The sequence below is a fragment of the Triplophysa dalaica genome, chromosome 7 (assembly GCF_015846415.1).
Source record: "Triplophysa dalaica isolate WHDGS20190420 chromosome 7, ASM1584641v1, whole genome shotgun sequence".
NCBI classification, from domain to species: Eukaryota; Metazoa; Chordata; class Actinopteri; order Cypriniformes; family Nemacheilidae; genus Triplophysa; species Triplophysa dalaica.
The window spans coordinates 12749586-12771638 of NC_079548.1; the positions used below are offsets into that span (position 1 = coordinate 12749586).

Below are 22053 nucleotides of genomic sequence, written 5' to 3' on the forward strand. Positions count from 1 at the left end.
AACTGTTGTAACTTATTCAATAACTTCCTCTGAATAACCGTGGATAAAATACTGGAACAGGCTGTAGATCGATAATTAATCATGTAAAATACCATGGACTAAAAACCTAGTAAAACAAATGGCAAGCAAAAGACAAAGTTTTTTACTTGCAAATGTTAAATGCTCACCAGTTAGTTTTGAACTGGTGTTTTGAAATGATCTCCTTTGGTTTAAAGCAGGCATGAATTAAAATCACAATTTTAACCCAAGCTTTTGTTATATCAGAGGGAATCGTATTCACGTGAACATCATGTAAGTGTCAGAACTAAAAACGCCCTTGTAACTGAGATTACATCTGTTATTGACACCAGGCCCAGAGAATGCCAGGTTCTGGAATGCACCTATCTATGACGACATTGATAGGTTGAACACCACCTCCACAGAAAAATAACAACGACTACTTCTCTAGCCCCGCCCACTGGTTCGAGCATGACAGAACTGAAGTGGCGCAAGTGGCGACGAACCAGATAGAGCGAGCAAGCAATAAACAAACTTGCCGTTAAAGATTTAAAGATAAATATTGTGCCATCCCTGGCAGTGTAAAAATACAGTCGCTGCATAACCTTCCTTCAGATTCCAATATTAGGAATGCGGAGTTAAAGTTTATTTTTAAAGATGTTCCAGCTCATGTGGGAAAAACATGGAGCATTTGTTCATTGAATTTCTCAGAGGATTCCTTCGGGACAAGCCACAGGTCGACACTGGATTTTTGGGGAGTTTAAAATTAAAAAGCAGTGCTGTGCCTTCAATATTGGATCCGATCGGAAAGGCTCATCGATCTTATGTGAGGAAAACATTTTTGTACTGTGCGTCAGTATGCTTTGTTAGAGATCGCTTGATGTGCCCTGAGCACTATTCGCAGGAGATTAGTATTACCTGGGGACCTCTAGTCATTTGTATTTATTGAAGAAGTTGTCTGTAATCTTAAACCCTTGCGAATCGGGATGTCTGTGATTTGGTGTGCTCATATATTCCTTTTCAGGGTTTTATCCACCGTTAGCGAATAATGGAGGCTGTTTTTGAAGTATTTTGGTATTACTGTTTACTATTTGTTTATTTGTCATGGAGACTCTCATAACATTTGAGACCCACGGCCGCGGTAATATTTTGTCCGGTTCGTGATCATTGGTCTCAAATACAGACAGGTACGGTCATATATCATTAAACGCAATACAAGTATAGGCTATACAAACTATACGCAAAGCCTTGCCATCCCCTCCATGAAATATTTCAGTAAATTTGAGTTAAATCATCCCGTGCGAATGCATCACATGAATTGCTGATGAGGGGAGGTCATTTATAAATCACAGGAGGTCTTCAGATAATACTAATGCCGTGTGAAAACTGTTTAATGTGCTAATGTGTAACCTAATGTTACATCTCTAACTATATTGACAGAAGGCTCCATCTACGCAAACTGCTATCCAATCAAAGCGGTGTCTTCAAGCGGCACGCCCATTAAAACCGAGCGTTCGCGGAGCTGGCCTCAAAACCTGGGTAGCCTATTTCTCATTGATTTGATGTTTTTGGATGTAAAAACCACGCGAACGTCATAAGTAGACCTCATATAACAATATAAAACAATAAACAAGTCCAGTTTATCAGACCTCTAAAATCATCGCCTTTGATTATATATCTACCTGCACTTTCAACATTGTCGATCTTGTTGTTAAGCCAATTAAATTTGGTTATAAAACGTATAAATGAACAAATGATATAGTAAATGGAGAAGACAGACGTGTAAGTTTCCAATCAGATTAGGAGAAATGGCCAGAAGGCGGGTCATGTTGGGAGGAAGCGCTAGAACGTGCCCAGTGCAGTTCTGTCACGAGCTCCGTCCGGGTACACCGACCGAACGTAAAGTCTCGTACACTATTGACGAATTTATATAACAAATAGTTATATTTTCTCGAGAAACCGATCTGTCACATTGGCTCGTCATCAAGCAGGATTTCGAGTTGTCCAATTGCGGCCATTTGGGTGATGTATTCTAACATTTGATAGAGCTAGCCAGCTCGCTAGCTGTTTGGCTAGCTTGCCTTGCGTGACTCGAAGTCAGAGAGATATCAAGTGCTATTTTAACGCGGTCGACATTTTGGTGTTTAACCATATATAACCACAAATACGTACTTTTTTTATTTAGTGCCGCAACTGAAGCGTATGACTCTCCCTCCCATTGAAGAGAGTTGACGGGATTGAATGAATTAGCGAGCGGAAACACCAATCGTTCTGACTAACGTTACCGAGCTTCACTCTTCCCCACTGCATTAACCTCTCATATTATAACCAAACAAATTAGCTAAATTATTAGCGTTAAAATCAAAACTAAATTCATAGCTTTGCCTGCTAGTGCCCGTGTTAGTTAGCCCGCTAGCTCGGTGTGTTTGAACTCTCCCAGCGCCTAATAAACCTGCACCTCTGACCATCTGCAAGTAATTTGTTTCGTGTTGAGGCCGGTTTGAAGAAAAAAACCCTGCAAACATGCCGGCTGTGTCGAAGGGAGACGGAATGCGAGGATTAGCGGTGTTCATTTCGGACATCAGAAATTGTGAGTATCCTTTCACCATCATTAAATCACGTTTGCAATTTTCTGACGCGAAAAGCTATCTTCATACGACACCAACTGAACGATACACATCTATTCGGAATTGATCTGTGCTTGATTCAATTCACAATATGGGGTAAATCTCGCAAGAACTAAAGTCAGATCAGTGGCTCATGATCTGAAGAGGAGGGGGGGGGGGTCATTTGGCTGCCAGTGATCGCGCCGTTTCCTCCCCGTGGCAGCCGATCAGGCCCCGTTAGCTTTAGCGCTGTTGATGGAGAGATGCCCGCTAGGCCGCCGCCGAAGATCGTGTGTTTCAGGGAAGACAATCTTGAATTTGTTGTCTCTGTAGCGCTCGTTACCTTCACTGACTGGGAAGCGGTTGATATCGCTTCTTGCCATAAGGTCACGATTCAGATGTGTTTTTTACGATAATCCAGTTATCAAGCTTAGCTCAAGGCGACAGCGTTGTAGGAGGGTCATTTTGTTAGGATGTGTCTTTACTTTCCTTTCTCTACCTCTAAATCTTTACTCATGAATTGTTTCGTTTAAAAGGACAATTGTAATATAAGGCACCTTGTTTCATAATGCTATTGTGATTATTTTTACCTCCAATTGCATTTGTTTTCATTCATTGTTTTCATGTTCAATGCATTAACATTCTTCTTTAAGCCCTATATATTAAAACATACAACAATGAATGCATATTAATGTCAATAGGGGAATGTTTACTACCATGTGAAAGGTGCTGTTTTTTTCTAATTTATGTGTACAAGATGAGAGTGAATTGGTACACATGCAAGTTAGGCCTCTCTGTTATCTTGACCAGAATATTGTAGTTTGTCTTGTAACTCGGCACTATATCAATAGTTCCAGGTATGCCAAGAGTATTATGTATTATATCAATACATACATTCTCATTACCACATGGTCTTGGATGCACAAACTGTGCCTACAATATCTATGAAGAAGTTGACCCACCTCACATTTGTTATATGCTCTGCTACTGGTAAGTCACTTTGGGTAAAAGGGCCTGCCAAATGAAAAATGTTTGGCTGTTATACAGTGACCCTTACAGTAGTGGTTGTTGCTATTTTTCTTGCCTTTCTCTTTCCAAGAGCTTTCCTGTAGCTCAGTTGTGAGAGCATTGCGTTGACAACGCAAGATTGTGGGTTCGATTCCAGGGGATTGCTCATACTTAGAAACAAATGTATTTGATAATGAAATGTAAGTCGCTTTGGATAAAAGCGTCAGCAAAATGCATACAATTTTTTCTTGGACATACCAGGTGATTGGTATCGGTGTTTATTACACACAGCCTGTTGATCCACAGTTAAATAAATTAATGGGTTGAAACATGTCACCTTGGCCAGCTTTGTTGCTTTACTTTCTTGGAATGAGATTCTCCTTCGATGATTAAAGCTGTTTCTGCAATGTTGCCACTGAAAACAGAGAAACAGTAACACAAGAATCCCAATATATTAAACTGCTGATTGCTGCAAATGATATTATGCTTGAAATGCTATTTCATCTTTTTCCTTTGGTACTGCAGTCGCCAAAACTGTTGTCCGTAGTAGTGTGCACGTGTTCAAAAGTTTGGGTGACCTTGTGCATAGGAAATTAAAGGCTGTTTTGTTTGTTCATGACATATGAGGCCCCTGTTATTGGATCAGGATACTCATCAGGATGATGCCTCTACCAGAAAAGAAAACCAGGAGCACAGTGTCACAAACACCAATACTGCGCCAGTAGACCAATATCAATACTAGTATACATAGTTTTATGTTCCTTGTTGTCAATATAACAACATTACATATGTTAGCAGTTGTGCTTCGGATGTCATCAGATCTCTTCTTGAATTGTTCAAGGCAATGTAAATTTATCCATTGTACACAAGTAGCATGATGCGAATGACACCATTTTTTGTTTGCCCATGAGTAGATGGTGAACAGGCATGTTGATGATTTAGTATTGGTAGGCTAGACGAAGGTGGGGTAGTGTTAAATAGACAGTAAGCTATAAAACACAATGAGAAGTCTTTCTTGGAGCAACATGTTGTTGATCAAAAACATGAGCACTTAAAAGCATGTGATTTAAAGTTGCATATCATGTGAAAAGGAGTGGCTGATGTTATGTGGAAGCTGCTACTTGTACATCTCACTTTCACCTGATCTTTGTTAAAACATTATCCTGTTGAACCCTATAGCCTCCCACACATTTGTAGCCATTTCCTGTCATCGTTCCTGGTTTCCTGTCCCGTTAATTTACCACTAGGTCATCTGCTATTGTGGAACTTGCATATGATTGGTGATCATATAGTCTTATCTTTTTGTACATTTGACAGGGATTCATGGTAATCGAGAAAGATATTCAATCTGATGTCTTTTTCTCATTTAAATGTCTTTTTTTTACATGTAAATACATTAAGATTACAGTGTTTTTTTGGACCTGGTTAGAACTCTGGCAGCTGCATATTGAACTAACTGCAGGTTGTTTATTGATGATGCAGGACAACCACTAAGTAGTGCATTACAGTTGTCAAGTCTTGAGGTCACAAATGTTTAAATAAGATTCTCTTCATCACCACCACATAGAATATTTCGTAATTTGGCAACATTTTTAAGGCAGAAGGCTGTTTTTGTGACATGTTTTTTTTTTAAATATCCTCAATTGATATGTCTGTTTCTCTGTTTCTTTCCTCAGGTAAGAGTAAGGAAGCTGAGATCAAGCGCATAAATAAAGAGTTAGCCAACATCCGCTCAAAGTTTAAGGGGGACAAAGCTTTGGATGGATACAGCAAGAAGAAATATGTGTGCAAGCTTCTCTTCATCTTCCTCCTGGGCCATGACATTGACTTCGGCCACATGGAGGCTGTCAACCTTCTCAGCTCCAATAAATACACAGAGAAACAGATTGTGAGTTAAACCATCTCAATATCTCTTTCGCTTACTGCATGTTGACTGTTTTATTGGATTTCTTGAATGGTGATATGTGTTTTTAATGTTAAAATATTTTTCATCCCACTTAAAGATGACTGGTAAACTGTTTGTAGATTTTTTTCTTCTCATGTATAACAAACACTGTGGAACTATCAAAAACCTATCTGCTTGTTTGAGAGTTCAGGACAGTACAACTCCATTTCTTTGAATTAATTTTTACAAATGAATAATTCTTGATGCTGGTAGGGGAACTCGGATTAGAAACATGGGCCGTGTGTGTGTTTGGCAAGTTACCCTACTTCACACTTTCCTGCTTCATTGTAGAGTTTTGACCACTCGAGCGTAGCCATATCCTCTACGCCGTAGCCTATGTGTCGGTTTTCATTTATACTTCTACGTCGTTGTCCGTGTCAACAGGCAATGACCACTAGGCATCAGTGTCCATGCGCATGTTGCTTGTGTAACTAAGACTGGAGCCAAAGAAGAAGCCGCTCGCTTGAGAAGCATCAGCAGTGATGGCGGCAAACAGTCACTTTTGTTGCAGATTTGAGATGTTTAATACAGAAGCACAAATATATAACTTATCTAATTCATTAGGAAATGCGTTCGAGTAAACATGACTCTATCGCACAGTTTTTTGACCTGAGGGAGGGCTTCAAACCGACCATTCCCAGCGCTTGCGGTCCGTGTTGGGTACGCATAGGGTTTGATGCTCTGCGAAAGTTAGGGCACAGGTCCTACGCACGAATATAACCTGAGCTTAAGTGTTCAAAGGTACAAAAAAGTCATAACTGGACAGGAAATACTGACGCATATCTTTTTGCACGTTATTTTTGCATGACAATACAATGAAAAATGTACACTTACTTACAATACAAGAATGCATAGTTTACATATAAGCATGATTTGTTAACTCTGTTTAGTAAGTTATTAACAGTGGAGTCCATGGTTATGAAGTTGGTGATCTGATTGAACGTTTGTTTGTTGTCATCAGACCGAGATCAGATGTTTCTCTGTATTATTTCAGGAAGATCAATAACATTTACGTGAAGTTTTTGTATTTTGAGATTAATAGTTGTTTTTAGTACTGCTTGAGAGAGTACTATAATTTGAGTGAGTGTGCATAATGATCGGGGCTCAAATCGAGTAAGAGTTATCAGCCTATGTGTTTTTAGCTTGTCAGAGAGGCTTAGCGACACTCTGTGCAATGTAAACCCACTGTGAGGTCTAATTATCTCCTGCCGATCCAACACCCATGTTTGTAGCCGGATTCCCATCTGCTAAGCACCTCTCCACAGGCTAACACTGACAGAAGCCAGATGAAATCTGGGCATCAGAGAAAACTTCGGTACAGAAGAACAACTGAATGAGACAGCTTATCTATTTCCTTGAAAGGGAGGGACGTTGAAATGACATTTACAATGCAAATTAGATCATGTTTTTGTCACTAAATACAAGGCATTTGTTGTTAGATGATACTGTATACGTTAAAATGGAGGATATGTACATGCCATTATTGAAGTGAAGAGATTGCAAAACGCACAGTATTTAAAAAGAAATAAGCTATCAAATGAGGAAAAATGAAAGCTCAAATATCTTTGTAGTATTGTGTAGAAGTCCTTTTCACTGCAAGACTTATAGTGTAATGCTGAGGAATGTGATGATGTCATCATGTTTTGAGCTACTCCTCCCATGTGGGTCAAATGGATTCAATACCCATTTCCCAAGTGACCAAACCAAAAATTCAGCTAAGCATAAAAAAATTCAAACCAGTTCACTACAACTGTGGTACTCAAAATAAGACTTATAAGCTGCTGTGTAGTAAGATTTGGTGTTCTCAATAGTGAGAACAGTCAGAGTCTCTAACTAACCGTTTCAACAATTCCATTCACTGTAAAACACTGCAACTATTCTGATAAATGATTTTTGATTCAGCCAATACATCTTGGGTGCACGTCTTAATAAATTCAATGCAACCTTTTTGCATTACACTGAAATGTTTGGAGGTTTTTGCAGATGGTCAGTGGAGCAAATGATTGAATCTTGGTAGCTGTAAATTGTGTGATTCAGATGAACTAATCTTGGTTTTCTCGCTAAACATATTCCTCAACACCTGACAGTCATTTCCAAATATACCAACTTTATGTTTTTACGGGGATAAAAGATCACGATTCAAGTGTGCTTCAGCCAGTGAGTGAGGCATATAAGCTCAGTGAGGAGGAAAATCTCTCTATCGTGGTTCAGTTCTTATCCGCAGAGCTTTCAGGACTGCCCCTCGAAGCCTGTTTGAAGATAACAATCCCTCAGAAATGTTGTCTTCATTGAAACTGTATACTTGCTCACCCCCAGATTGAATGATGCTTCACAGATGTCTGACTTTTTTATGTGTGCGTGCAAAAAAGGAAAGCATTTGTGTATTCAGCCGTCAGCATATTTCTGTTTCTTCCCTTTTCATTCCCTTCCTCTTTGTCTGTACTCCAGGGTTATCTTTTCATCTCTGTGCTGGTGAACAGCAACAGCGAACTGATACGGTTGATTAACAATGCCATCAAGAATGACCTGTCCAGCAGAAACCCCACCTTCATGTGTCTGGCTCTGCACTGTATCGCCAACGTGGGCAGCAGAGAGATGGCTGAGGCCTTCGCTGGAGAGATCCCACGCATCCTTGTGGCTGGGTGAGTGCCATGGACCCTGATGGGTGGAGCAGAGAAATGTAGAGTAAAAATGCCACATTAAGGAAACTGAACAACAAAACAAGGAAATTGTTTGTGTTGTCCAGTGTAATACTAATTAAATGAAAGGTTATTTAGGATTATTAATAAGAGTATTGATAACACTTTACAATAGCATGTAGCAAGGTTCATTTAAAGGTCCAGTTAGTATTTATTCTTAGGATCTTTTGACAGAAAGACAATGTGCAACTTTTTCCAGAGGATATATAAAGACCTTACACGATGAAATGTTATGTTTTAATTACCTTAGAATGAGCTATTTCTATCTACATACTGCATGGGTCCCCTTACATGAAATTCACAATGTTGTTTCTACAGTGGCCCTAAACTGACAAACAGCTCTACAGAGGACGTTTTCGTAAATACGTTATCTCTTTTGACAAAGCAAAACTCTGTGTCAGCCACCATAGTGTTTCAAAGGAAAGAGGTCGAGTGAGCCGTTGGTTGCAATTCGCAAGCTCACCACTAGATGCTGCTAAATTTCATACACTGGACCTTCAAGTTTTACAAGATTATTTTGTGATTTTAATTTTGTAATAATGCATTGTTTTAATAGATTTTACTTGTTAAGTATTCTAGATGGTTAATTAAATTGCCTAATATTTCCCAACGACAGGGACACAATGGATAGCGTGAAGCAATCGGCAGCACTGTGTCTGCTCCGCCTGTATAAGACCTCCCCAGATCTTGTGCTCATGGGAGAATGGACCTCTAGAGTTGTGCATCTGCTGAACGACCAGCACATGGTAAGTCTGACACACGGACAACCACATGAATCATCACTTTGTCAAGGGATTCTCATTTTTCTGCTTTTCCTCCCTCAGGGTGTGGTCACCGCTGCGATCTCCTTGATCACCTGTCTCAGCCAGAAGAACCCTGATGAGTTTAAGACCTGCGTGTCACTCGCTGTGTCTCGTCTCAGCAGGGTGAGTGTGCTTATAGAACATGCAGAATTCCTGATTAATTCAATGTTTATACACTTGAAATTCCAACTTTTGGTAACACATTCTTCTCCTGTCTCAGATTGTGTCCTCAGCCTCCACTGACCTGCAGGACTACACCTATTACTTCGTTCCTGCACCGTGGCTGTCCTGCAAACTGCTTCGGTTGCTGCAGTGCTACCCGCCACCCGAGGATGGCGCTGTGAAGGGACGACTGGTGGAGTGTTTGGAGACCATCCTTAACAAAGCCCAAGAGCCACCCAAGTCCAAGAAGGTTCAGCACTCCAACGCCAAGAACGCCATCCTGTTTGAAGCCATCTCTCTCATCATTCACTATGACAGGTGTGAATAGTTTTCAATTTTGTTTTTGTTTTATCTGTTCCTATATCGACCAAATGATATTCAGTTGGTTTTGTCTGTAGTTAAACTGATAGTCCACCAAAAAATGAAAACTCTGTCAGCATTTACTCACACCCTCTTGACATTTCAAACCTGTATGACTTTCTTTCTTCTGAAGAACACAGAAGAGCATATTTTGAATAACTTAATTGTCCATGCTATAGAAGTGAATGGGTGCCGGCGCTGTTCGGTTACTAACTTTCTTTAAAACATCTTCCTTTGTGTTCTGCATAAGAAAGTCGCTAATGTTTGAAATGACAAGAGAGTGCGGAAATGTTGACAGTATTTTTGGGTAAACTGTCTCTTTAAGGGCTTATCTCCATTTTTTTACCACCGTTTCTCTGCAGTGAGCCGAATCTTCTTGTGCGGGCGTGTAATCAGCTGGGGCAGTTCTTACAGCACAGAGAGACTAACCTGCGCTACCTGGCCTTAGAAAGCATGTGCACACTTGCCAGCTCTGAGTTTTCCCATGAGGCAGTCAAAACACACATTGAGACTGTCATTAATGCTTTGAAGGTAAATTCACAGATTCTGAGCATTTCTTCATGTATACTACATCTCCATCCTTACAACTACGATTCCAAATGTCAGTTTATAACCATTTATTAATTCGGCAGACTGAGAGAGACGTCAGCGTGCGCCAGAGAGCTGCTGATCTCCTCTATGCCATGTGCGACCGTAGCAACGCCAAGCAGATCGTGGCAGAGATGCTGAGTTACCTGGAGACGGCTGACTACTCCATTAGGGAGGAGATGGTGCGTTTATTTCTCTCTGAGGGCAAACAATAATCTTTTAAAGTCACAGGTTTTTGTGATTACTGATGACTGCTGTGTATGCAGGTGCTGAAAGTGGCAATCCTGGCAGAGAAATATGCAGTAGACTATTCCTGGTATGTGGACACCATTTTAAACCTAATCCGCATTGCTGGGGATTACGTCAGTGAAGAAGTGTGGTACCGTGTCATCCAGATTGTCATCAACCGCGATGATGTGCAGGGCTATGCTGCCAAGACAGTCTTTGAGGTACATGATTTCATAAATTTCTAGTCATCTCACTTTTCCAAACCTGCTGTTGAACCTCTTTGTGTTTTTATTTAAAGTTAACTGACACTGTTACTATAGGCTTTGCAGGCTCCGGCGTGTCATGAAAATATGGTGAAAGTTGGAGGCTACATCCTGGGAGAGTTTGGTAATCTGATTGCTGGAGATCCTCGTTCCAGGTGGGTTCATTGGAAAGTAACATTTGCAATTTATCACTGTGTTTGAAAATCATGTTGCTGTACTAAAATTGTTCTCCTGTTCTTTTCCGTCTCATTTTATTCCACTTTCCATTGTTCTAATTTTTCAACTTTTTTACTCTCTTTCTCACTCTCTCCTTCCATTTTACTAGTCCCCTGGTTCAGTTTAACCTGCTCCACTCCAAGTTTCACCTGTGTTCCGTTCCCACGCGTGCCCTGCTGCTTTCTGCCTATATAAAGTTCATTAATCTGTTCCCGGAGACCAAAAGCACCATTCAGGAAGTGCTTCGCTCTGACAGCCAGATCAGGAACAGTGATGTGGAGCTACAACAAAGAGCTGTGGAGTATCTCAAACTGTCCTCTATCGCCAGCACCGACGTACTGGTGAGACCACATGCTTTAGGACACGTTTTTGCATTCACAGCCATTACCAGTCATTTCCTATGATCTCATGTCAAACCTCTGTGCTTAGGCCACAGTGCTGGAGGAGATGCCTCCATTCCCAGAGAGAGAGTCGTCCATTCTTGCAAAGCTGAAAAAGAAGAAGGGTCCAGGCGCCGTTTCTGTGAATGAGTTGGAGGAGGGAAAAAGAGAGGGTGGCGAACTCAATGGAGGGGGAGAGAGAGGCGGAGACAACTCTGCTATAGCCGCATCGAATGCTGTGAGAAGGCTGATCATAATTACACATAAATAAACGCTTATGCATAGATATTGTCCTTTAAAATCTTAAAAATCTTTACACAAGGCACGAGTTCTTGTTCACTTTTTTGCTTTTCTACCCCCACATAGACATGACCACATGTGCTTTTGTGTGCCACTTGTGGATCTGTTTATCTAATATAGTTGAACTTGAGTAATGAGCAGATTAGTCAAATAATTTCAAAGCAGCATCAGCCTGTTACTGGTGGTGTTTACATTAGCCTGATTTTGTTCCTTTTAAAACGAAAACGATCCTCGTTTATAATGCAGTTTCAACACGGGTTTAAAAAAATCTGCGTTTACACTACACTCATGAAAACGCATGTCACATGACCATTCAGACAGGCTTAGCATACGCAAGCAGATGTAAACAGTCGTATGGGCATACGAAAGTTGGAGTTGGTTGTTGATGACAGTTGGTAACTAGTCACAGACCGACCAGTACAAAATGTACATGTTGGTTAGGAAACGCAAGGCTGGCCCTTGTCCTCTTGAGGCAGCATAATGGCTCATTTGACGGGCTTAAGGAAGCAACCGCAATGATATAGACGACCCAATCAGTAAGCGAATGTGGTCAACTGCGCATGCGTATTCTAAAGTCTCCGATTTTGTCTGTTTACATAGAAACGTATCCCCAGAGTTTTCAAACTTAAACGGGGTCTGCAGCATTTCAAAACTCATCAATCTAAATTATAGTTAAATATAAATAAATGTTGTTTATGTGTCCTTGATATGAATACATGTATGTGTTTATAAAAACACAAACTTGTAGTGTATATTGTGAACACAACATTGTTTCTAGATAGATTGTTGTATTGCCCACTTTTTTGCAATATCCATCATGTGGTCTATGAATGAACTGTGGGTGGTCCATGGGTGTGTCATGTGAAGCTGAGAGTAATACACACAGGTGCAGTCACACACATGCTTGTTTTCATTGTACAGGGACATGAGTCAGCATTTGTAAAACTATCCCTGCAAAACAGCCACACCCAATTTACACATACTTATTCAAATAATGTTTCCTGTGGGTGACTTTTGTATTACACACAACAAGACCTAAAGATACAGTGCATGCACTAATCTCCGAAAACATGGGAAGTGCTTCACACTCCTTGCCCCTTATGTTTGTCAATATTTTGAATTATTTTGGGCGTTTGGAAAATATGCTCAAATCTATCAAATTCTAGTTGACTTGGAATTAAAATGTTTCTTTCTTTCTCTCAGTCCACTCCGTCCCCATCTGCCGATCTTCTGGGGCTCCGCACGGGTCTACCTGTGAGCGCTGCTCCTCCCACTGCTGGCAGCTTATTGGTCGATGTTTTCTCAGAGGCCGGTGTCAATGATGACGGTTTCCTGAGGTAAGAAAGAATCTTGTGATTGAGTTGGCACACTGTTTTCAGTCTGCTGCACGTGCTTTAATTAACCTAAGTGAAGATCACTAATATTTAACTTGTAGGTCGTATCTGTCTGTCAGGCTTTCTGCTCTTCTGCCTTTTTGTCTTCTTCTTTTGTGTAATCTTGTGTCTTTCTCTTTTCTTGCTTCTTTTTCTCTTTCCCTCCCTCTGTCATCTCCCTCATCTGGGGTGTGTATGCGATCTCGTTTGTCTGTTGTGTGAACGTGTGTGGGTCTCACGTCCTTGCTTTTCGTTGGATTATGGCAGAGATCTGGAACCTCCCACTGAAAGCTCTGACTCCCTATTGGCTGAGGGTACTGGTGACTCTGAGTAAGGAGCCAGTGGTAGACTACCGTGTCAACAAAACATTTTGACTCCGTAGTCACACACAAACACTTTTATTTGTTTATAGATGTTGTTATTGTGTGTAAATGTGTTCTTTGCTGTTTGTGTTTGGTGTAGTTTATGTAAGGTGAGGTGTGCTGTGATGGTAATGTGAAGAACAAGTATAGGTGCTGTTTTGTTTGCCTGCAGATGGCGTTACTAACCTCTGCTTTTTCTCTCTCTCCTCTGTCTTGCTTCCTTGCTTTGGCTTCACTGGAAACTTCTTTCTTCTCTTTTTACTGGCTCACCACTTACTCTAACAATCTATTTGTACCATCTTTACACTTTTTCACCCCTCTCTTCATCACGGGGTCCCTGCATCCTTCCGTCTCTCAGCTCTACACCTCCTCCTCCCCCTTCTGTGGTGTCTGAAGAACCTGCTCCTCCTCTGCCTGAGTCAGACGAACTGCTCAACAAGTAAGCGCTCACTCGATCCTTGATTTCATCGGTCACCAGACAAGTTCCCAACGTCCTCACTCATGTTGTGCCTCCCTCTTCAATTTGGAAGCGCAATACAAGCTGATTCAAGTGATCCATTTTAGATCAATTTATTTAAACCACGATGGGAGACTGATTGATCACAACCTGATACCTGATTGACTGCATGAAAAGCTACATTTTCGAACTAATCCAGTTGCCTTTGCATGTACAGAACTAATTGTATCTTATTTATGGATGGGGTGGGTTTAAATGTTTATCCTCCAGGCGTCAAAACCAGTGCGACTGTTGGCTCATGACAGCACTATGAATGATTTATTCAAAAGTCAGTTGATCCTGCTTGTTTCTGCTCCTCATTCTAGTCTCTTACACTCAGGTTTGTGTGCAAGAACAATGGAGTTCTGTTTGAGAATCAGTTGCTACAGATCGGCATTAAGTCTGAATATCGCCAGAACCTGGGTGAGTCATAACATCTGCGCATTGGTGATTGCATCATATGGAAGTGGATGTCAGCTGACTTCTGGACTGTGTCTTTGGGTTTATTGCAGTTTACAAGAGACTGCAGTTTTAACGCCGTTCTATTTGTGTTAACACTGTAACTTGAGAGTGATAATGTGGCTGGGTTGATATTGGATTTATGCTTGTGTTGGCTCTCCTCGCAGGGCGGATGTATCTGTTCTACGGCAATAAGACATCCGTGCAGTTTGTGACATTCACTACCACAGTAACCTGCCCTGGAGAGCTACAGTCTCATATCCTTTACATTTACACACGCATTGTACGAGTTGAAATTTTGTTATAGATAAGAGTGATTTAAATAATCAGTTGAAATATCAAGATTGTATGTGGCATGTGCAAATTTTTGGTTTGTAGCTCCTTAACTGGTCCCACAGCTCAATGTTCAGGCTAAACCGGTGGAGCCTCTCATAGAAGGAGGTGCTCAGGTGCAGCAGGTCATCAACATCGAGAGTTTAACAGACTTCTTTGATGCACCGCTCCTCAACATCAAGTTCAGGTGATAGAAACAAGCATTCATACACTTAAAAAGGAGCATTTGTGGTGTAACTTGTGAAGTTAACTTTGCTGTTGCTCTTACTCAGGTACGGTGGAGCTCTCCAGAATCTCACACTCAAGTTGCCGGTTACCATAAACAAGTTCTTCCAGCCCACAGAGATGGCATCACACGACTTCTTTCAGCGCTGGAAACAGCTCAGCCAGTGAGTCTGACAATTTGATAAATTACTTTATATCTTTATCATAAACTGTGTCTGCTTACAAAAAAAATGTTCATCTCACAGGCCTCAGCAAGAAGCACAGAAGATCTTTAAGGCCAACCATGGCATGGACACCGAAGTGCTCAAAGCTAAGGTGTGTTTTCACTCAAAGCATATATATGCAAGAATAGTTAGGTTATTATGGGTGTTGCTCTGAACATATCATTTCAGCTCGGGTGATATTATTCAGTGATTTCCGTGACAGATGTTCATTGATAAACTGCTGAAGATTTGATCTATCTTTGGTAGTTGCTGGGATTGGGCATGGCTCTCTTGGAGAACGTAGATCCAAACCCGGAGAACTTTGTGTGTGCTGGAGTGATTCAATCCAAGGCCCAGCAAGTTGGTTCCCTCCTGAGACTCGAGCCCAATGCACAAGCTCAGGTATGAAAAAAGGCACTCATCCAGTCATGATTATTCAAACGCAAACCACACATCATTAAAAACATATATCCATATTACACACCGTGACCAAAGGTTAAAAAAAGAAAGAAATGCCACAATCATCAAAGGTCTCTGCAAAGCTGTAGATGCGTTGCTCTATTGGCATCTCTAGTAAAAACCAACACAGTTCAATCTCAAGAGTCCCACCCTGCTACTATGGTTCACTAGCCACCGTTTTTGTTGCAACTTACTGTTGTCTGTGTGTCTCTGTTGCCTGCTGATGCGACTCAAGTCTGGGGAGCAGGTAACACATTCATCCTGAACCCACAGCCATATGAACCCAAATATATCTCCCTCTCTGTTCTGTTGTTCTCTCGATGTCTGGTAGTAAAACTCAGTCCTCTACGTATCTTTGTTTTCTTGTGGAATTTCCTTTGTTCATCGTGCAAGTTGTCATTTAGTCTGTGTATTGACGGTAAGAATCAGACACATTCGGACAGCAGAAGAATCTAACTGCAGAGTTAAAGGAACAGTTCACCTAAAAATTTAAGTTGTCTTATTTACTCACCCTCAAGTTGTTCCAAATCTGTATAGATTTCTTTATTCTGATTAACAGAAAGATACTTGAAAATCCTTGTATCCAAAGTTCTTGGCTACCATTGATTACCATAGAAAAATGCTTTGTAAATTTATTTTTTCTGTTGAACACAAAAAAATGTAGGAGAGCAAACCGTTTTGGGGCACTTTTGACGACCATTGTGGTAGAAAATGGTTGACAATAACTTTTTGGTTTCAAAATATCAAAGACATTTATACAGATTTAGAACAACTCAAGGGTGAGTAAATGATAGGATTAGTTTTTTTGGGAGAACTGTCCCTTTAATGTGTCTTCTCTGTTGTGTCTGCCCGTGTGTTTACGTTTCATAACTTTCTCTGTGCTTTCTCTCAGATGTACCGGTTGACCGTGCGCAGCAGTAAGGACACAGTCTCCAAGCGTCTTTGTGAGCTGCTGGCGGAACAGTTCTAGAAAATGAGACCGGCACCATCTAGAACCGACACCCAGACCAGCGTTTCACTCAAAAGACCCCAGAATAAAGATTCAAGGAAAGCATTCATGCATAAGGGAAAAAGTAGCTGTCAGCCTTTGGCAGCCCTATTACTGTCCTTCTGATCATTATTATTACTGTTGTTATCATCTGCGCTGCCCTTGTTTTTAATTGGTGTTTACCTGTGTGTAAGCAGTGGAATGAAAGGAAGCGCGTATGTGTTTTTTCGTACGTGTGTGTGAAAGAGTCATGGTGATAGTTCTGTTCTCCGTCCTGCCTGTTAAATGATCAGTTCCTGTGCTTGTGTTGACAGCTGGTGTGTGTTGTGGGGTACATAAGATGATAGAAGTGGAGAAAGTCTTCCCTCTCTCCTGTTTTATCCATGAAATTTCAACCCTGAGGCATTCGTAAAAATGTTAGTCTGCACATTAGCTGTTTCTTTGGAACATTCCCTGTTAGCCAGTTATTGAGTGTACTGCGTAAGGCTATTAGCAGGACAGAAAAACACAATCTTAAATACACTAAAGCAGTGGCACTTCCTTAAGAGGCCAGAATCACTAATCCCTTCCCTTTAGCTGTCATGTTCCTCTACTAAAATTAGTCAGATCCTGTAATCCAAAGCCATTGGTGTACATAGAAAAATAAAAGAATATATTTCAGAAGTATCCAACAAGCATTTCCAATGTATTCCACCAAGTTTCTTCTGATGGCCAGTGCACTTTAAGAGGCTTTGAGAGGAAAGGCTTTTATAGTCCCAACCCCGCCCCCTTTCTTGTTCTTGTCCTATGTATTCAGTACTCGTCCAGACCCCCGAGACAATGTTTATTGAAAAAAATCTCTCTATATATAAATATATATATATATAAACAATGTAAATGATTACCCTTAATGGTTGCATTTGTATGTCTCTTTATTGTTTTTGATAGTAGTATATTTTCAGTGTGTATGCTTTCTTAAGGGGTTTGTGCTCTTATATTTTTGGGACATTCCATTCTGTGCTCTGAGTGAGTGGGCTTAACGTTTCAGGTTTGTCGTACAGTGTTAAACAAGGTGGGAACTAGAATAAGAGAAAGTGGGCAGGGGGTCTGCAGGTGTGCATGTGTATCTGCACATGAAGAGTGCAACATCAGTGGATCTACATTTACATGTCTTTTTTGTAATATCTTAAAATGTGTAAAAATGTCCTCCAACACAGTTATTGACTGAATTGAATATTAGATAGTGGTTACCTCATTACTAAATTCTTACTCAATACACACAACTAACTTGTTGAGTGGTGTCTGGCCACCACTGGAGATCCATGTTTTCTTTTCGCAGCAATGAAACCTGGGAAAGCACTTAGTTTGTGAGACAGAGAAATGTGTCGCATGCACACAATTGTACACACACCAACAAATTTTTAGGCTAAGAGGACGGGGGCTTAGGGGCTCAATGGACCAAAGCAGCTGCCAACTGTCAATCACATACAGGGATCATAATGATTTTGGTCAGCATTGTTTGGTGAGCGAATGTGTGATTTATTCTGTGTGAACCATGTAAAAAATATGAAATTTATGGGACATTGTCATTAGTAATGGGGTCATGCTGTTCTCAGTGCAGTATGGGAGACATTGTCATTGTAGTTGAGTAATCACAGTCATGGTGTGTGTGTTTCTGTGTGAGAGTGTGTGTTTATGCAATATCCGCTAGCTAATGCAGCCCCAGTGTATCGCTGTTCAACCTGTCAGATACCCGTGTTAGATTCAATTTACTCTGTACTGAATAATGTGAAAGTAAAATTATGCCATATACTCGAACCAGGTGTTTTCATTCTGTGTGTTAATGGCACTGAGATCAAGTGAACTGGCAGATATGAAGTACAATTTAACAACTCATGTTAAATGTAAGTATTTGTGCACTGTATAAGATAATATAAATGTACATAATGCAAGGTTTAAATGACCTGCTTTGGTTAAACAATGTAAAACGTTTAGTTTCAATGTTTTGCAGCTAAAAAGTAAAAATGTGCATTTGGAACAGCTAACCATACCACCAAATACAATAAATTAAATATGTATACAATGTAATAATAATATTGGCTTTCACTACAAAATCCATGTAATTCAATATTGCACATAAATGATCAACGCGTTTTGATTCATATATTTTGCTTACGACAGAAAGATATGGGACATTTTATAGACGTCTATAATTAATGGAGAGTCTAATAGCTTTGCAAATTGTTTGCAAACGTTAAATGTTTATATGTCTGAAGAGCCACAGAGACATGACGGCTCGCATCACAATAAAAATGCCGAGGTCTTCAAGACAAATTGATGATGGCGAACAAATAGAGCGTGCCCGCGCGCGCGTCACAGCGCAGCCCTGCACGCCGATTGGCTGGAAATGACATCACCCAGAATTGTACTATTCTTAGCTTGTGGAAACGGGATGACCTCATCTTTTTCCTCCCTCGCGCAGGTATAGATATACAACAACAAATAATGTTAGAGGCGCAGACACAGCGGAGATGAACACTGGAGCACATCTCGGACGAGGAGAGAGAAATTAACTATTTATAATTGAATATATGTAGATTTAATACTACGTGAGTTGTTTGACTTCTCTTTTGTGCTGTTTACACATTCGTCCAACCGCTTTGTTGGACTTTTACAAAAAAAAAAACATTTCTGCGGACTGTTTCTGGTGAGTATGCGCTTTTACTTTACTTTAAGCTTGCCAAATCTTCCATCAAAACAAACGTTGAAGTAAAATGCATGCTCTACTTTAAAGATCCTGAATGTGATTATGAAATGTCACTTAGACATGTTTTTGTGTTCTTTTACTTTAGGTTTGCGGATTCGTCAAACCGAATAAAGTAAAACAGTAAGGAGATGGTCTACTACAGGAGTAGTGAGTCCGAGCGACCGCCGGTGTCGCGTATTCTGCCGCATCTCTACCTTGGTGCAGAGACTGACGTAACGCAGGTAGCATATCAACCCAATATTAATATGAAATGCCAAATGTGTGTAATCTATATTTCCTGTTTATTAAGTTGTTTTCTCACTTTTTACCCTCCGTGTATTTATAACAGGATGGATTATCGGACCGAGGCATCTCATACGTACTAAGCGTAAGCCGATGTTGTCCACAGCCTTCATTTCTACCCCAGTCCCAGTACCTCCGTATCCCAATAGACGACTCCCTCAGGGATGACCTGCTTCCATGGATCCCTCAGGCGTTGCACTTCATTGGTAAGGAACACGGAATCCCAGTGCTTACATCATCGTTCACTTGCATCTCAAACGCATTGCATCATCAATACGACTAGAACATGTAGCCTATAGAAAAAGCTTGGATTGGTTTGTTGCATGAGAGTATATTTTGAGTTAAATTAAAACATTATGTTGCACACAAGTAGTATTTAAATAAACCGTAAAACACATTTGTATTTAATAAATCAACTGTTTCAGATGGGGCAATGTCACTTGGCTGCTCAGTCCTGGTCCACTGTGCAGCAGGAATCTCTCGGTCTCCAGCGCTTGCTGTTGCATATGTTATGTATAGCATGAAAATGGATCTTGATCACGCATACAGGTAATGCATTTATGTTTTTTTTTTTCACAATTATATTATTTCCTGTCTAGTATACAGAGGGCTTTGCGTTAAAATAAAAATAAGCGTGAAAGAAATCTGATGATGACATTTGTGACATTAATTTAATCTAAATGCCACGATTTACTTGATCAGAGGAGAAAATTGTCCCCATGATCAATCCTAATGAACTCTGCTTCGCTTCCTCTCTGTAGGTTTGTAAAAGAATGTAGACCTACAATTTCACCGAACTTTAATTTCCTGGGACAGCTGCAGTTGTTCCAGGAAACACTTTCTCTGAAGAACAACAACACAAACTTCAGTCAGCAGTCAGCGAAACCTTTGGATAACTGCCTACAGGCCACCAACGAAGAAAACCTGAACAGTTCTGCAGCACCACTGTTAACCAACTTGAACCTTCAAAGCAACAGCTGCATCATTAATAGACAGACTGAGGATGTGAACTGTGATAACAGGAACAACCAAATAGAAAATATTCACAGCCAACAACATGAAATGATAAAGCCAGAGTTGACCTTATCTCTTTCCGGTAAACTTCGATCTCTCACTCTTCACACAAACTCGGATGAAGTAGAAAGACCAATCATCCCAAGTCAGACACCCCAGGGAGCACCAAAGTCCATCCCACCAAAACCCACCTGCTTACAAATTCCGTCAGCTCGAATTTCTCTAGCAGAGAAACGCAAATGTCTCACACTTTCCCTGACACCATTGAGTGCAGGTCCTCAGGCTCCCCACAAGGTGTCCACAGCAAACAGTATTGATCTGAAGCAGAGCTCGACATGCAGTTCTTCTGTTGATCAAAAGGGGGAGTTTGGCGGCCTGGGTAGAGCCAATGAGGAGCGGTCTGCCTCAGAAACAAGAGCAGAACCAAAGGAAGCAAACAGAAGCCGCAGGGAGGCCTCAGCTAGACACAGCTGCTCAAAATCGCATAAGAAAAAGAGTAAATTAAACGGCAGCAGAGCTAAGGAGGAGCTACCAAAAGCAAAAACAAACCTATTGAAACCCCAGAACATTTCAAGCACCAGATCACAAAAGAAGATCCAGGGGGGCGTCACGACTACCCCTAATGAGGTTTTAGAAAGGGAAGTGACTGGTGGTGTAGAAGCACTGGAAAGTATGGATGGAAACCACAGCCCCCTTTCTCCAGTCAGCCTAACGGTCAACAAAATCCTAGACTGGGGAGAGCGAATGCTGCTCGGTGTCCTGCTTGGTCCCCGTATTAGAATGGGACAGGCTGCTTTGCCGTACAGATGTTGAGGAAGGACTGGTTGAATGCAATGCGCTGTTTTAAGATAAAGAACTGTGGAATTGTTCTGTACCTTTCAGCAAAAGGGAACTTCAATGAAGAAGTGGACATTATAGCTGGAAAAGCATATGTATAAGTGTGTGAATTCACTGATTTATTTGATTAAAACGCATGTTCATTAACTACATGACACACACAGACGGGCTGATCTGTAAACTTGACTCTTCAGTGATGTCCAAATGACTTCGCAAAACGACTTGCAGTTTGTTCAGTTACAATGCACAGCTTGCTGTGAATTTATTTATTAAAATACATTGATACTTGCTATTTATAAAGGAATATTTTGTGGATGGAATTGTAACACTATGTATTGACAACAGTGTTCATTAAAGGCTATTTTACCTTCTCCCTGTGTCTTTGAGTTTTCTCAATTCAATTTTATTTCTCACAATTTAAAGCCTTATTTTTTTTATTCTGTCAATAAATGGGATTAATTGAACTTTAAACAAAACATGTGGGACAAATAAACCACAAGGGTTAAGATTACAATAAAGATAAATCTCTCTTATGCTATTTTAAATTATAAATATAAATACAAACAATATGTTAATTAAATTTTTAATATGGAAAGACGACGCATCTCGGCTATTTTACCTTTTTCGTATATACTTCTATTGCGGAAATGCGTTCTTGTTTAATAAGTATGTTGTAAACTCAACCTGAAAATAGAGATTGGTATTTGTAAAATTGTTACGT

General features: G+C 40.5%; 1 protein-coding gene across 3 annotated transcripts; it reads left to right on the top strand.

The window, feature by feature from the left end:
• Positions 1–1849: 1849 nt before the first annotated feature.
• ap2a1 (adaptor related protein complex 2 subunit alpha 1) lies at positions 1850–21703 on the top strand. Of its 3 annotated transcripts, XM_056752155.1 has the most exons (26): positions 1850–2587; positions 5288–5499; positions 8005–8198; positions 8872–9001; positions 9080–9181; positions 9279–9538; positions 9943–10111; positions 10213–10350; positions 10435–10617; positions 10717–10814; positions 10985–11216; positions 11305–11493; positions 12759–12892; positions 13196–13258; positions 13649–13729; positions 14127–14209; positions 14413–14501; positions 14641–14765; positions 14851–14967; positions 15049–15118; positions 15274–15408; positions 16358–19139; positions 19285–19420; positions 19528–19687; positions 19907–20030; positions 20243–21703. In XM_056752155.1, the coding sequence occupies exons 1-22, from the start codon at positions 2521–2523 to the stop codon at positions 16433–16435; spliced, it is 2949 nt and encodes a 982-aa protein (XP_056608133.1). In that variant the 5' UTR covers positions 1850–2520; the 3' UTR covers positions 16436–19139; positions 19285–19420; positions 19528–19687; positions 19907–20030; positions 20243–21703. The 3 variants fall into 3 exon arrangements, with proteins under 3 accessions (XP_056608133.1, XP_056608134.1, XP_056608135.1); XM_056752156.1 differs by lacking the exon at positions 13196–13258 and having other exon boundaries at positions 1851–2587; XM_056752157.1 differs by lacking the exons at positions 13196–13258; positions 13649–13729 and having other exon boundaries at positions 1851–2587.
• The last annotated feature ends 350 nt before the right edge of the window (positions 21704–22053 follow it).